Here is a 17,646-nt window from a genome sequence, read left to right as displayed (position 1 = left end):
TGAGGGCGAGCACATTTTCCTTTTTTGGGTGAACTATCCATTTAAAGTGACAGCAGCCTAAATTAATCTGCTGCTCTTTCTGTCATTTAATGTTAATCAAACAAAAGAAAACAAGAGAATCATTCACTATTCTTCACTGAATAACATTAACTTTTTTATAAGAATCAATGTATATTTAATTCATACAATGTTTTATTTCTTTTTTTACATTTGATTACTTTATTCGATTTCTGTATAGTAGGATATTATTAGTAGTAGGCTAAATTGTTCATTTCATTCATATCTTTTTTTTTCCTGTTGTATTTGACCTATTGTTTTGATTTTGTCATTGTATTACTGAACTTTTTAACTCTCAAATTGCTTGTTGACAGTGAAACTGCTCTGAAAGAACAGATTAAGAGGTTGGGGGTCATTTTGAGGTTATAAACACACGGACAGGGGTCCCAGACAAAGTTTGCTTAGGGCCCCAGAAATCTAGGACCGGCACTGGTATGAGTGAAAAGAGTGCGTGAGTAGATATGGGCAAGTGACATTTAGATTGTGGTATAATAAAGCCAAAATTGTGGTATCGAGCCAACCCGATTGTATATACTCGTTTAATGCATGTTAATTTTTTGTTGTTCTTTCTGTTCATTTGTTATCTTCGCTTTATTTTTTGCTAAGCTTTATTTGGCTTCGCTTCTGTTCTACTATGATAAAAATACTCTTGCATTGCGTGTTTGTGCATTTTGGGGGTGGAGCAATGAAGAAATGGGTGTTTGTTTGGGTATATTTTTTAATAAATCATCTGTGTTCAACAATGATTCTCAGAAATCGCTTACTGCGCCTTTAAAACATCATGGATACTTTTCACTGATTACAGACACATTAACTAGCAATGTCCATTTACACCCCCCTTCAGTTGCTCACACAAACACACACTTAACCCTAACCATACTCCTACCTCCTAAACCCTAACCTCAAAATTGGCCTTTCAGCATTTGTAGATGTTAAAACCGAAATAATTCAGTCCCTTTATAAAGCGGTTTTCCTTATGGACCCCAAGTACATTTGTCTGGATGTTTTCAAAGTACTGTCTGTTCATAAGGACAGAAACATCGCCTTCACGAGAAAAACCTCACCAATCTCTTTCATCTGTCAGTCATTAACCATGAAGGGCTCATTTTCCACATCTGCTATGTAACATGGGTTCACAGCTTTGGCATATACGTGCTCTTGTGACATAGAGAGATATCCTATCTATCTTTAGTCTGTCCTAGTGATTGTTTTTAACTGTCAAAGTGTGAAAATCGACCATATCGACTGTCAGATGTGTGGCTCAGATTTCAGCGAGTCACGTTTGTGCATGCATGCAAACACACCATACAGGGCTAAAAATGATATTGCAGTAAAGAGAAATTAGAAAGCTTGATAGAAAGATTAGTGCTGTTCTAAAACAGTCTTTTATACATTTTGATGATTTTGCAGTTGATTAGCAACATAATCAAGATACAAAATGATTTTAATAAGCCTTTATTTGGCCATAACATTTCCCAAAGAGTGTCATCTGACTAGTTTCACAATCCCTTCTTGTCTCGGGAGTATGAGAATATGAAGACAATCTCCTGGTTGCCATGGAAACAATCTCTAGGGCAACGGCCACTCATCTCCCCAACAGGGTGACCAGATGGATGAGGTCATCCTAAAGGGTGACATTACCGCTTAGAGCAGACATGGAGCAGAACACCCAGATGAAACACCAAATTTTCAGAACTGAGGAAAAACCATGTCATCCAGACAGACAGATAGACAACTCGCCAAAAGATTAAATCATTCACTGAAATTACACAGTTTATTACTGTAATGATGTCACTAGATGATGTCACGCTTTATACATCACCGATGGGGTTTACCGTGTCTGAACATGTGCATTATTCATGTTTATAATGGATGGGGATTATGGGGAAGCGTCAGGCAACATGAGACACAAACAGACGGATATAGTTATAGCGACCCGAGCACGCTCACAGTCTATTCCAGTAGCCTCAGGTCACAAAAACTCACTTATTATTCAAGTCATTTGTGATCTTTCCTTCACAATGGCAAAATGTTCAGTAAAGGCCTACTGAATTGACCTGCAGTCACACTCCAAGAAACTACTGCTGGTAATTATCCGGCCCAGTAAAGATACACCAGGGGTTTTTGTTTCTTTCCAGCGTGACTGCCTTAAGGTGAACACACACACACACACACACACACAGAATAACATACACACGCCCCATGAGGAACCAAATTATGTTGCCTGGCCTTTATGAAAGCGGAAGTCTTCTTAAATTACATTTATAAAGTGAAGATGATACCAATAAGCTGGCCTACATGCCTGACAACACTGGAAGTAGGTATAAAAATACATGTGCTATTTTACCTAAATACACTAAAAATCTAAATACTTGAATGCTACAAGTAAATTTAGGTATCACAACATGATGATGTACAGTATGTAAAAAAATGTAATTCATTATGAGATTACGTTTAACCCTGTTTTGAAACTAATGTTTTCAGGGGCGGACTTGGTCTCACACTCATCCAGGCCATCCCATACACCCACACAAAAGAAACAACAACTACCTATTTTTTGTATGGCCATCACTTGGTTCTCTCTTGAACTGCACCGTCACTTCCCTTTTCCTTTTCGTATTTTCCCTGATATCTCTCTTCACTTTTTTTTTCTTGTACCGTTCACTTCATCAGCAGATGAACACAACCACCTCATTGTAATTTGTTTGCACAGAATCATAATGTATTTTAGTTAAAACCAAAAGTATTATATTAGGGCAATGTGTTAATTACACAAGATTTATCAATATATTTCATACAAATATAGGAAAATAAATGTTCTAAATGTCAAAATTAGTACAATAATAACTACATCATTTTAGAAAAATCCATATTATGTACATGCTATTATTATGACTCTATGAATATGATTTTTGTGTTGTCTGCCCTTGCTCCCTCCCTAAATCCATGTGAACCAGACCATTGCAAATCCTTTTGTCCTTCCTATGAGTATTGCGAGTGCTTGGAGTACATCATAAATAGAACGAGGCATCAGTTTACTGTCAGGGATTTGTTTAATGTCGGGCCGTTGTCCTATTGTCTTTTGTCACATTGATGATTTTAAAGAGTAACTTTAAGTGAGTGAAATTAAAAATATGGTAGATTTATCACGCATCCCTAAAAAAACTACACACTGCAACTTTAAATCTTTAATAATTAAATAAAAATATTCAGTTTTGTTTTCATTAGATTTTAATTTGTCTTACCAGTATGGAGTGCATGCCCATGTATATGCGGCTCAAACACACCAGGAAACACCAGCTGAAGGCCAGACAGAGACCCAGCAGCATAGGGTACTGTGGAAACAAACACACGGTTTATGATGAGACAGACAACTTTTGCAAAATTTTACAATAAAATTCATCAGTCATGGTGTAAATGTTAACCACTGGTTAATGCCGGATTCCAATATAATTAAATAAAGTATTTTGTTAACATTCCATTCACATTTTGATCTACAACACAGTCATACCTTAAAGTGAAGCAAAATTTAGAAACTCAGAAAAGGTGATTTAAGGAACATACAAGTTTGTCCATCAATGTACACAAATTACCAGCAAAGGATTATATAGGACTGTTGTCTTTTTTTGCGCACACACATGACTACAGCAGATGGCAGAGGAGAAACAGCCTTTGTGAGAAAACATACACTATCATTGGAGCCAGAAGATCTGTCTGTCTCATTCTCTGTCCTTTCCATGAGTTGTAGTATTATGGTTTGTAACAGATGTGTAAAATGTCCTCCGTAACACAATATAATAGTTTATGCACAGATGGTGTAAAAATCAAGTAAGCACACATGCAGCAGACACACACACACACACACTGTCCTCATGTTTGGCTGTGGGCCCAGTGTCACAGTGACACCACAGCTAAGGCTAACCTGCTTTCATGAGGCTGGAGGGTATCTGTTCTGGATGTGTGTCCATATGTCTCAAGTGTCCATGGTAGTATCTATGACTATAGCAGGGGTGGCGAACTCCGGTCCTGGAGAGCCACAGTCCTGCAGAGTTTTGCTTCAACCCTAGTCAAACACACCTGAACAAGTGAATCAAGGTCTGAAGGGTTGCTAGCTACACACACACACACACACACACACACACACACACACACACACACACACACACACACACACACACACACACACACACACACACACACACACACACACACACACACACACACACACACACACACACACACACACACACACACACACACACACACACACACACACACACACACACACACACACACAAGTGAGTTTTATCAGAGCTGAACTCTGCAGGACTGAGACTCTCCAGGACCGGAGTTCGCCACCCCTGAACTATACCATTCTCATAATTGCCCACAGACAGACCCCTCCTGTGGTAAAACGGCCATACAACCAACAAGTCAAACCCTCAGCACACCATAAAACAACCACTTAACTACAATTACCACCCCACAAAGCAAAAGATGGTCAGACAGATAAAACAAGAGAGAGCCATAGCCAGCAGGAACCTTTAAAAAGAGTGGCTGCACTCTTAACCGACTCTACTGGTTAACAAGCAGGACATTTTATCAAATACTTTCTGTAAACGCTCTCATAATTATCTATAGCAGGATGACTAGTGTGACAATTATGATTTATTTATTTTTTAATTATTAACTAACTATTAACTAACTATGACTTTTGCCTCAAACTCCTAATTACTGCTTATTAATTAATAGTAAGGTAGTTGTTAAGTTTTGGTATTGGGTAGGATTAAGGGGTGTAGAATATGGTCATGCAGAATAAGCATTAATATGTGCTTTATAAGTACTAATAAACAGTATCCTAGTCATATGCATGCTAATAAGCAATGAGTAAATATAGTGAGAATTGGACCCTAAACTAAAGTGTTATCCAAATTATTTATGCATATTAGTTATTGCACAACATTCTCTCAGTATACACATTTTCCAACTACTGTTCAACATTTTGGGGTAGGTGAGATGTGTTATTTTTAAGTCTTTTATGCTTGCTTACATAGGCTACATTTATTAGACAAAAAATACAGTAAAAAACAATAATACTGTGAAATGTTATTATTACAATTAAAATGATGTATTTGTTTGCAATTTATTCCTGGCAAAGCCGAATTATCAGCATCATTACTCCAGTTTTCAGTCTCACATGATCCTTCAGAAAACATTCTAATATGCTGAATTGGTGCACAAGAAACATTTCTCATTATTATCAAAGTTGAAAACATTTGCTCCTTATATGTTTTGAAAACAGTGATAATTTTTTTTAATAGACAGTTCAAAAGAACAATTTATATGAAATTGAAATCTTTTGTAATATCACATGTCTTTACTATCACTTTTGATCAATTGTGTCATTGCTGAATATAAGTATTACTTTCTCATTAAAATGTCCTATTCATTTTCTTATACATTTCTATAAACATTCTGACCCCAATCTTTTGAACGCTAGGGTAAGTACACAAGTTTATGCAGTGTTTAAAAAGGTATGAGTTTCACCTGCTCAGGCTCTCTCAGGTTATTTTAAAACATTAATTTGTATTAAATTGCTCAAACTAGCTAAAAAGCAACACATTCCTACAGTCGTCGTTCATTCAGATTAAAGTCGTCTGTGTGTTTGGTGGCCTACATCCCTCTCAGACAGATTACTGCAGTTTAAACACTCAGGCAGAGATTTACATGCACAAACGTTCATGTTTAAACATGTAGAGCGGTGGATTTACAGTGAAACCCCAGCCGCCAAGAAAATGACACAGCAAATAAACCCTCTGGCTGCTTTAACTCAGAAATTTCCATTCAGTGAAACATCATAAAGGGGAACAGGATATTTCCCCCAAGCTCAGTGAAACTGAGGGGAAAAAATGTTTTTCAAAATCTTCATAACCTCCAACTTCTGCTTTGCCTTGCAAAAGATATCCCATCTTGAAATGAAAGGGAAAAGGAGAACTCGTACAAACAGTTGCATGTGTCTGCTAAGTGAAGACGAGTGGTTAGTTATGCCGTTTTCAAAGACACAGAGTTTTGTTCACTTAAAAAATAAATGACAATTATTGGCTGACAAACAGAAGATAATATCAATCACAAGAAAAGCATTACACTATCTTAGCTTTGAAGGTACATTTCAAAGTGAACTCTAAAATTATGGTGAAGAGTCTTATGTATGAACAGATTTTCTCTGACAGCCGAAACAAATGAACACGGTGTAGCACACACACCTCTTTGGGGTCATACAGTATAGGGTAAACACTGAGTCAAGAGATTCAGATGAACATCAGACACACACCCATTAAAAGAACCAGAGATCCAAACACAGTTAGACCGTGCCTGGTTATCCAGACCGCACCTCATGCCCTGAGACCACATGACACAGACACTGGACCACATGCTGAACCAACACACAGAGATCTTTCCCTCCCTTTCATCTGAGCCTCAGCTAACCTCATATGCTGAACATCTGCCTCTGATTATAGACTATATGTGTGTGTGTTCTCTGCAGCTGTGCTGGTTTGTGAGAGAAGATGGAGAGATTTGATTTTGTGTATGTGTGTGTGTGTAAACTAAATTAAAAATGATTAATGTGTCTGTAATTTCCATGACAGCAGGAGACTGAGACTGAGTTTATGGAATGTGTTGCTCATCCTGCTAAAACATCTTCACACAATATTAAAATTCAAACAACACACTTACTCAAAAAAACTAGGGAAGTTATTTTTGAAATATTCAAAATCTATTCTTGAAATATAGGGTCATTCTTTTTCAGAAGAAAGACAAACATAAATAGTCATTAATGCCAAAATATGAAATCCCATGGATACATATTTAAGGAGTATCCAATATTTTGTAGAGGGGGTCAAAATGACACTTTTCACCTAAAATTCAAAGGTTGCTGCACCATATACATTTCTTTTTATCACTAGAAATACAACTGTTTATGGTCGTTCAGCTTTTGCTGCACCAAATGATTGAAATGTGTAACAAAAGTCATTGAAATTAGAGACATATATTTCAATCTCTGCATGTCAAAAACTACCAGGGAGTGTTTTTATCACAGCCTTTAAAAGGTTTTAATTGAATGCATTTGTGTGTGTATAGCAATGTATGTCTTTCAGGAGATTTTAACTCTCCCGCCAGGCTGTTGTTGAAAATAAGAACTTGTTAAGGGATTTGTCTGGTTAAATAAAGGTTAACTAAACAGTAATTAAACTAAACTAAAACTAAACAGTGTTAAAATTCCAGATGATACTGAAAACAGATCATAATGTCATGTTTTAGGATATATTCTACACTATTTTTATTTTATCTAAAAGTAAAGAGACACTAGAAGTTAATACAATTTTGATGCCTATGTGAATTTAGGCAACACAACATTAATATACTGTATGAATGGGTAACTGAAATGTGAGATCTGCTAAAAAAAAAAAAGAGAAGAAGTCCTTATTATAATGGTGGGACATTCGGACCATCGGATTACAAAAATAATCTAAATGAAAGCTGCAAGCAGCGATGAAAGGGCCCTCGCACATGCACCGCCACCCGGTGGCCTCAGGAAAACATGCATTAAAGTGGGTAAATATAGGAGAAATATGGTAAAGTCACTTCAATGTAGGGCTGGGCGATATATCGCATGACATTGTTAGGCACATCTCGTCAGTAAAGCCGGTTCCTTGATTAGTAGTAAATCGCCATCACCTGCTTTCAGATAGAGCGGCTTTTACTACACAAAGCCGTAGTTCACTGACAAGCTGAGCCATATCGCATGAATTATCACGGACATATCGCCTGTTATAATTAATGCGATATGGCTCAGCTTGTCAGTGAACTACGGCTCTGTGTAGTAAATGCCACTCTATCTTTAAGCAGGTGATGGCGATTTACTACTAATCAAGGAACCAGCTTTACTGACGAGATGCGCCTAATAATGTCATGCGATAGATATATCGCCCAGCCCTACTTCAATGTGACACAATTCCTGCTGCCAGAAGGTAGCGCTATGACTATAACTGAATATGGCCATGTACATGTCTTCAGGTTAGGACTTTTATCAAACATGTGAAGTTTGGGGCAGATCGGACATTGTATGCCTGAGTTACAACAACTTCCTGTTTTGTGGCGTAAATCGCATACATTAGCACTTAGCCAAGTTTTGCTTGATTTAATGTGTTTCTGGGAGGGAATTAAAGAGTAAAGCATGGAATTTCCTTTTGCCAGCAGGTGGTGCTATGACTAGCTAATATTGGCATGTAGATGTCTTCAGGGCAGGACTCTTATCAAACATGTGAAGTTTGGGGCAGGTCGGACGTAAGCTGTGACCCAAAGTGAAGGGTGCGCACTTCAAAGGCCAGGCCAGGCCACGTCTTCGAAGGGCGAACCGAGGGACAGGGTTGCCAGGTCTGCAAACAAAACCCTCCAATTGCAAATCAAAAGTAGCGGAATCAAGGGCAAAATATGCCAAAACGCGGGGGCGCCTGGTACAAATATTGCTAAAGTAAAGACAACTTAAACCTGTGGACTATAGGCTACAAACGACCCAACAATCAACAGTAGCCTAAATGCAGCCCAATTCCAGACTTGGCAACACTGAACCGAGCGTTGTTGAATGGGCTAGCAGGTGTGTGACAACTGATAGCGGACGTTCGCGAAGAGATTTTAAAAAGAGAAATGGAGCAGAAAAGTTTTTTTTTTTTTTTTATGAGTTTTATTGGATTTTGACATGCTTCAAAGCCTGCGACGATGGGAGACCGGACCATGAGCACGTAAATCTGTAGCCTATGGTTAAATATTTAATCGTTAAGTTGCAACTATTGTTTATTATGTTAAATGTAACTGTTACAATATATTTTAAACATTTATACATTTACGTCCAAGTCTTTATTTATGTACTTATTTTTATTCAACTCACATCATCTCAGATGCGTTGTAGCTACTTTATGGCAGCCGTCGACCGATTCAGGCCCGCAAACCTTCGGACAGTGGAAATATGAACTCATCCCAGATGAAGATGATGTCCCGCTGGCACAGGCCTGGTCTCTATTGTGCATTATTCCCCATCCCGGTCCAGCTCCACCAGCGTCTCCCGTTCAGCTCAATTAAAGTGTACATACAAATGTTTTCTTCTGTTTTAGCTGTTAGTTTAAATTTCTGTTGTTTCTGATGTTAAACTTAAGTTATATTGTAGGCCTATGAATAGTTGTAAAAAGTAGCCTTCTTTAAGTAATGTATTAGGGCTGCAACGACGCGTCGACGTCGTCGATGACGTCGACTACGAAAATACGTCGACGTGCGTGAAATGCGTCGACGCGTCGGCGGCACAATATTTACGTTCTAGAATGGAACAGAAGATCTAGAATAATGGCAGCTTCTGCTCCCGGGCATAGTGAAAATGATAATTTATCATATAAAGCCAGACCGCGACATTCAAAAGTGTGGGAGTACTTTAAACAGAAGCCGAATAAAACTGTTCTTTGTTCGCTCTGTAACGCCGGTTTCACACTGCGCGCGGTAGCAGAGCAGAAGCTGTGCGCGTGGAGAGCGGGAGCTTTCACACTGCAGTCAGTGTTGCCAAGTCCGCTTTTTTCCGCGGAATTGGGCTACTTCTAAACTGTTGCCGTGGGCTGTGTCTCATGTCCGCGGGTTGAATCAAAAAAACACACATATTTAACCCCCCGAACGCGATGTTTACCAAAGAACCTCCCCGAAACGCGATTGGGCTTGTTTTGGGCTAGTTTTGAGTAACGAATGGGTGGGTTTTGTTGTGTAAACGTGGCAACCCTGCTGCCAGTGTTCTCTCGCGCAGCTGAACCGTGGCGCGTGTATTGCAACAGACGGTCACATTTTCCTGGGTTCTTCTCCGACCCCAGTACGTCTCGTGCTTTTATTTATTATGGGCTGCATATATCTCCTGTATATGCGACCTGGTTCCGCTCTGTCCCAAACACATATGCATAATAACATGCTGTATATAGGTAGTTTACATGATTAAAGTAACATTACAGTTAAGATATGCCTCTAGCTTTAATCATTTAAAGGGGGGGTGAAATGCTGTTTCATGCATACTGATCTTTTTGCACTGTTAAAGACTTGGATTCCCATGCTAAACATGGACACAGTTTCATAAGCTAAGGTGGACGTTTGATGGGAGTATTTCTTTGCCAAAATTAGTACTTCCTGTTAGTCATAAGTTTCGGAAAGTTTTTTTCGATCATGGGTCCGCTTGACGTCAACAGGGCGGAATTTCCTTGTATGGGCCGTACGGACAATTCTACCGGAAGAGCGCGCGCGAGAGAGAGAGAGCGCGTGAAAGCAATAGGCTACGCCCATCAAAGCGCTGGCTCGTACAGATGGAATTTGCTTTTCCGGATCAACAACTGAGTTGCGCAAATATTTATGTCTGTTCCCTGCATTTCGGTGCCGATTGTTTTATAAACAAGGCCCAGTTCGACGCCGGATTTTCAGATCGCCTAATACTGAAGGATGGAGCGGTCCCAACGATAAAGGTCCCAACGTTGGAACCGCAGGTTTGACTGCTTCAAATGTCTGTTTTTGCCTATGCCCATCAAGTAGCCCAAACATAACGTATTGATCAATGGAGCATGCGATGTATAGTGTGTGTACATTTGTTTAGCTGGCCACTATATGTGTATGTTTGTGTATTGTAAAAGCACTCCAAACAACAATACACAAAGAGTGGGGAAATATGTTGAACTAAATAAGCGCGCTTCTTCATTCAAATGCGCTACTATTCCATGTCTTTCTATGTAAACACTAGCCTGACGCGCAAAACCAGTCCGCTTACTACAAATCATGTCTACACAAACCACGCGTAAACACACACACACACACACACACACACACACACACACACACACACACACACACACACACACACACACACACACACACACACACACACACACACACACACACACACACACACACACACACACACACACACACACACACACACACACACACACACACACACACACACACACACACACACACACACACACACACACACACACACACACTGTAACACTCGCGCTTGACATGGTGTTCTAAATAACACAAGCCGCTAAGCATATTATATAGTTAGTGTAACTTATACCACATAGAGATGTCCTGCTCTAGCCGTTTTTGCTGCTGCTCCTGTTCAACTTCAGCCTCTGGGTCTGATTCCGGATCATAGATGTATGGCTGTATCTGATTAAAAGCCATTTTTTATGTTGAATAAAGTTTTTCCCCGCTTTTAGGGATGACGCAGCTTTCAGACGCACTCAAAACAGTAACAGCGGCGCGCGCTCGACATTCTTTAGCTCCGCCCACACGATACGCCCCCAGCCGCACGGCTTTTTCCGGAAAGACTCGGAACAGCGCATCTTTCTTTTATAATTATAATAAAAATAAAGACTTTTCGGAGATATGCAGGATGCAATGCTACTCTATAGGTACTCAAGATTGACATGAGACTGACTGAAACTGAGTGTTTCCCCACCCCTTTAAATGTGTCTTTGAAGTTTGGGCAAAAACTTCTGGCAGCTTTAGTCGTTGTTTATGCACTTTCAAAATAGACGACTAGTTATACATTAACACTATGCTGAAAGCTCCTGTATGTGAACCTTTTGCAGATAAATACAAGTGCATTTTCGTTTACTATTGACAAAAATCAATAAGTAAATCATACTCAACTACTATAGTAAACAACTTTTCCTAATTAGGCCTACTCTGTATACATTTTATGATGAATAGTATCATTATATATTATGTTTAAAAAGCTTCTTGTGTTCATATATTTCATTATAAAATGGCATACTATGTACACTACCCTTCCTGAAATACAATTAATATTGTCATCATTCATTGATTTCATGTTAAAATAATATACAAATTCACTACCCTCTTTGAAATACAATAATCAGTAAAAAAGAATAATACGATTAATCTGGAAAAATAATCGTTAGATTAGTCGACTAATCGAAAAAAATAATCGTTAGATTAGTCGACAGAAAAAATAATCGTTAGTTGCAGCTCTATAATGTATAGACCAATTTATTTTCATTTACACATTTTAATTTACATGACAAGAAAATATATGTATGAACATATATGAATTTGTTTAATGTACAAATTATAACTTTCATTACAAAAATAAACAATATACAGAACAACCACTTCTCTTTTATTTAGCCTATACACATTTCAAGTTAACGAAAATGAACAATAGACAGCAATTACTTTGTTTCATTTACAAATAACTTGCATAAATAATAATAATAATAATAATAATAATAATAATAATAATAATAATATAGAGAAATTGTTCTGCATCTCGGCTACGACTTTACATTCAGCCTTTGGAGGAGACTTTCGGTAGCCTAATGGACCGTCGTCAGTGAGCGACATTTATTCATTCATATAAAATACTTTATTTTGCAGTAGCTACAGCTAGTAAAGTCAGCAGTTTTCGTTTATTTGCATTTTGACTTATAGTTTTGAGAGACAGATGTCGCATTTAATTTAGCCTATTTTTGTCAGTGACATTTTATAGCTACGGTGTTGACAGTATGATAAGAAAAATAAATAAATGATTGCATGGCCAACATAGCCTATTACTTTTGTTATCCCCAGTCTCTCTCTTTCTGTAGGGGGAATTTAAAAGAGAGATCCTGGAAACTAAATCTAAATTTAGCTGGATCGGTCGGGTCGGGAATAAAATAATTTATAGCGCGTGAGCACGGAGTGAATTTGAAGCGCGAGCGGGAGGGTGCGGTGCGGAATAGATCCTATAGTGGGAGCGGGACGAAAAAACAGCCCCACGCAGATCTAATTTGTAGGCTATTTAAAGAAAGTGCAGAAAAAAGAGCTAAAAGAAAAAAGAAAGAAAGAGCGAAAAGGGAGAAAATGGACTGATTCCTCTTCTTGAGAGAATGGTTGAGAAATAAATAACATTTATGCAAGTTAAAATTGGGAAATTAAAGTTTTGCCAGGTTGCTCAGGGCAGGGAACTGGGGACTGTGCGAATGCACTAAACGTTTTGTTTACTTCAAGTTCAAGCGGTTGCGCTGTTGTGTTCAATAGTATCCAGGCTAGACTTGCCGACCTCTACCGTCTTTCACTGGGAAATTTTAATCCCGCGCCGCAAGAAATCTGATCGAGTGCCGCGGGAATGCGGACCAGTCAAATCCTGTAGTCACCAGTGTGCTATGAATTCTGGGATAGGGTAGGCTGCGAAGTTGTGGGAAGGTTCCATCTGCTGTACCCTTCCTTTGCCTGAGAAACAGAGGGCGCATTTTGAAGTCGTTTTCGACTTGCGACAGCCTTCGTCGCGCCGCTTTGACGCAATCGCACTTCAAATGCGGCCTTCAGAGGTGCAGCTTTCACATTGGGACACCCTTCGTAGTGCCGCTGTGACGCAATCGCACTTCAAATGCGGCCTTCAGAGGGTGCAGCCTTCACATTGGGACACCCTTCGTAGTGCCGCTATGACGCAATCGCACTTCAAATGCGGCCTTCGAAGTGCGCGCCCTTCACTTTGGGACACAGCTCCTCCTGTATGCCTGACTTACAACAGCTTCCTGTGTCAAGGTGAAACATCAGACTTTGTCAGGCCGCCACGGACATGTCCTTCAGCGAAAACTCAAGATCTTCACAATTTAACATCACCAAGGCCTTAAAATTAGACATGCCATTTCCTGTTGCCCACAGGTGGTGCTATGACTGTAACTGAATATTGGCGTGTAGAATCTAGATGTGTTCAGGTCAGGACTCTTATAAAACATGTGAAGTTTGGGGCAGACCGGACATTGTAGGCGTTTCTCAATGTCAAGGAAGGATCCTCGGAAGCCAGAATTCCGAGGATGCTACGTCATCGACGTCCATCGAAGGGCTGTTCCAATGTCGAGGATCCTCGGAATTTCAACCAAGGTCTGAGTCCTTCGTTCGAAAAATATGCCATATACAGGAAAGGATGCATACGAGTAGACTTCGCGCACTTAGCGTTCTCAAATCACCCACAATCCTATGCGCGCAGCTTTGCTAAATTGCTATCTTGTTCAAAAAATACAAATTATCGGACGTTGGCGGAGTCGGAGCGTTAACGGGGCAATATGCTTTCAAGTGTAAGTATTTACGTTACCAAACATTTGTTATAAACCGTAGTAAATATAAGTAAAGTTTAACTTGTAAATGCCAGTACAAATTACAACCGTATACAAATGACGTTATCGATGGCTAACGGACCTTTTCACTGACGTAATGAGGCTGACGTGCACTTGCTAGCCTGTTCCATTTACTTGTTCTCCGAATGCTTAAGAGGAGCCTCGCCTCGCCTCTGAAGGAAGTGACTTGGAAGGATCAGTCCTGCAGAGGAAGGATCCTTGACATTGAGAAACACCTTGTATGTCCGAGTTACAACAGCTTCATTTTTCATGGCGAGACAATAACTTTGTCAGGCCGCCACGGGCACGCCCTTCAGCAATAATGATATAATGGATACATCTCCTGTCTTATCTATCTAAATGGTTCCTGAAGAGAAAAGAAAAAGTCAAAAAGAAAATGAAAGTTGAAGAGAGCAAGTAAAAGTAAGCGTGAAAGATGAAACAAGATATAAACCAGAATTGAAGTGAATGAGATTAGGAGAGGCCCGAGAGGGAGGAAGAAAACGTGCTTATCAGTGAACTGACAGAAGTCTGCTGATGACTGACGGTAACGACACGACTGACTAGGGTTGCCATCTTCAATGTGGCAAAATAAAAATAAAAACCCCAAAAAAAACAAGTGCGTAAAGGACAGAAATAAAGAATACGTCATGAAATGATTATTTCAACATTGACAACTTGACAGATCAATAATAAACCATAAGAAAACATGAGATCAAATATGTGAACTTGCAACAGAACACATTTTATATTATTTTACATTTGATTATTTTATTTATTTCTAAAGAACTCTTGAGTAGCCTATTTGGTGCACTTTAAAAAGGATTGTTCACCCAAAATTAAAATGTTGTCATCATTTACTCGCCCTCATGATATCCAAACCTGTATGAGTTTATTTGTTCTGCTGAACACAAAAGAAGATATTTTGAAGAAAGTTTGTACCCAGGCACCATTGAATTCCACAGTAGGAATGAATCTTCCAATGTGTTCAACATAACAAAGAAATGTATACATGTTTGGAACAACTTCAGGGTGAGTAAATGATGAGAGAATTTTCATTTATGGGTGAACTGTCCCTTTAAGCAGTCATTCTGAACCACAAATCACTTTTTTGAATTTCAAAAATGTTTATTTTTTTAAATTAATTTACTTGAATTATGACTATATTATCATGTAATTATTTGTCCCATTTTTATCAATTTTTTTTAAAAATGTCATATGACAGGATTATTTATTATGCATGATTAATATAGCCTAGCTAAATTTTAAATAATAACATTTATTAGGCTATAATCTATTAATTAACCTGTCTAAAAAATAATAATTATGTCTGCCAAGCTCTGATAATGTAAGAAAATTATCAGAGCGGCATTTACTACACAGAGCCGTAGTTCACTGACAAGCTGAGCCATATCGCATTAATTATCGCAGGCGATACGTCCGTGATAATTCATGCGATATGGCTCAGCTTGTCAGTGAACTACGGCTCTGTGTAGTAAATGCCGCTCTATCTGATGGCGATTTACTACTAATCAAGGAACCGGCTTTACTGACGAGATGCGCCTAACAATGTCATGCGATATATCGCCCAGCCCTATGCTAAACCTCTCCTTCATTCCATGAAAGAAAGAAAGTCATGCAGGTTTGGAATGACATGACAGAACTTTCATTTTTAGGAGAACTGTTCTTTTAAAGCATCTGTAAAAATGGCTTGCAAAATTATTTGTGCCATTTTATAGCACATAAACACCGTGAGGCCGCAGTTAATTTTAACATGAAAACTCTCACTCAGCAGAGTCACAGAAACCATTCACAGAAACCCAAACATTCCCAAATCATCTTCCTGCAAACAATCCAACTCAATCCTCCCAAATACAGTTTACAAGACTGTGGCCAAGTTCTATCTGATGGCGATTTACTACTAATCAAGGAACCGGCTTTACTGACGAGATGCGCCTAACAATGTCATGCGATATATCGCCCAGCCCTATGCTAAACCTCTCCTTCATTCCATGAAAGAAAGAAAGTCATGCAGGTTTGGAATGACATGACAGAACTTTCATTTTTAGGAGAACTGTTCTTTTAAAGCATCTGTAAAAATGGCTTGCAAAATTATTTGTGCCATTTTATAGCACATAAACACCGTGAGGCCGCAGTTAATTTTAACATGAAAACTCTCACTCAGCAGAGTCACAGAAACCATTCACAGAAACCCAAACATTCCCAAATCATCTTCCTGCAAACAATCCAACTCAATCCTCCCAAATACAGTTTACAAGACTGTGGCCAAGTTCTATCTGATGAATGTTACATAATAAAAGCGTAAAGGTTACACGTGTGTGAGCACTTTCAAGGGTCAAGCCAGTCAATGTTGTTTGTGTATTCTAAAGGTCATTCTGTATTGGTTGGTGACATTTCTCAAGAACCATCTCATTAGATTAGAGTAGCGGCTCCTGGCCATAAATTTAGGTAGGGCAGATTCTGGGTCTTGTGGCTAGTTTACGATAAACATTTTGTAAGCTATCTTAATGGCTGAACACATCAGACACACTTTTGGCAGAATTCGAATGTCCTTGCGTTATTCAGCCTGAGGGTCGCGCTCTAATGATGATTGACAGACTTTAGTATACACGACAAACGCATAGAATTGCGTGCAGATGTTGTTTCAGAATTTTAAAAGTTAGAAATTCCAAACATAAAACAAACACAACAGAACTACTGCATATAAAACATATTTAAACTAAAGGATTAAAACTTTCATTAATTTTATATGCTAGTCCACATAGGAAGAACAGACATGCCAACTAGTTACTGACCAGATGCAGACAAAATAAGCGGGACAGCCAGAAAACTGCCCTATTTACTCTCTATGAGAGCGCACTGCAGTTCCACTTTTCAACACAGATTTACATTGGAAATTTGTGGGGCGCTGTAGTGCTAGGGAGGGCTCAAAGACCGGCTACCCCGCTTAGTATCATAAATACTAGGGCTGTAATCTCCCAGTCGATTATTAGTCGATACGTTCTGGCTCGACCAAAATTCTGATTGGTCGATTTTTTGCCGCGTTCATTTCATTAGTTTTGCTGCGTTCATTTAATCAGTTTTGCCGGGCCGCGTTCATTTCATCAGGTGGAAAGCACTAATTGCTAATGGGGGTGTTTTGAGAGCACCCCTGTTTCACAGGTATCAGTCTGCCTTCAGAACACCCCCATTGTTTTCACTTCTTTTGGATTAGCCCAGCCAGCTGGCGAAGAGAAGTCTCTCGCGGGTCCTTTGTTTTTCATTCCCGCTGGCTCAAACGCACGCCCATAGCGGTAAACTTGAGGAACGCCCATCAACATACACATGAGGGGAAGCGTCACAACACCGCGATAAGTGGATCTGTACT

At 39.1% G+C, this 17,646-nt stretch overlaps 1 protein-coding gene across 1 annotated transcript in view; it reads right to left on the bottom strand.

Moving 5' to 3' along the window:
• sgpp1b (sphingosine-1-phosphate phosphatase 1b) overlaps nt 1-17,646 on the bottom strand; it is a 34,093-nt gene that overhangs the window by 5,151 nt on the left and 11,296 nt on the right. Inside the window, exon 2 of the mRNA XM_079842982.1 lies at nt 3,303-3,392. Within this exon, the coding sequence (XP_079699108.1) occupies nt 3,303-3,392 (90 nt within the window). The remainder of the gene's footprint in view (nt 1-3,302; nt 3,393-17,646) is intronic.

Source organism: Gobio gobio (assembly GCF_949357685.1).
Source record: "Gobio gobio genome assembly, chromosome: 18".
Classification (NCBI taxonomy): domain Eukaryota; kingdom Metazoa; phylum Chordata; class Actinopteri; order Cypriniformes; family Gobionidae; genus Gobio; species Gobio gobio.
Note: the sequence above shows the minus strand (reverse complement) of the source record. Positions and strands in the feature narration are given on the sequence as shown.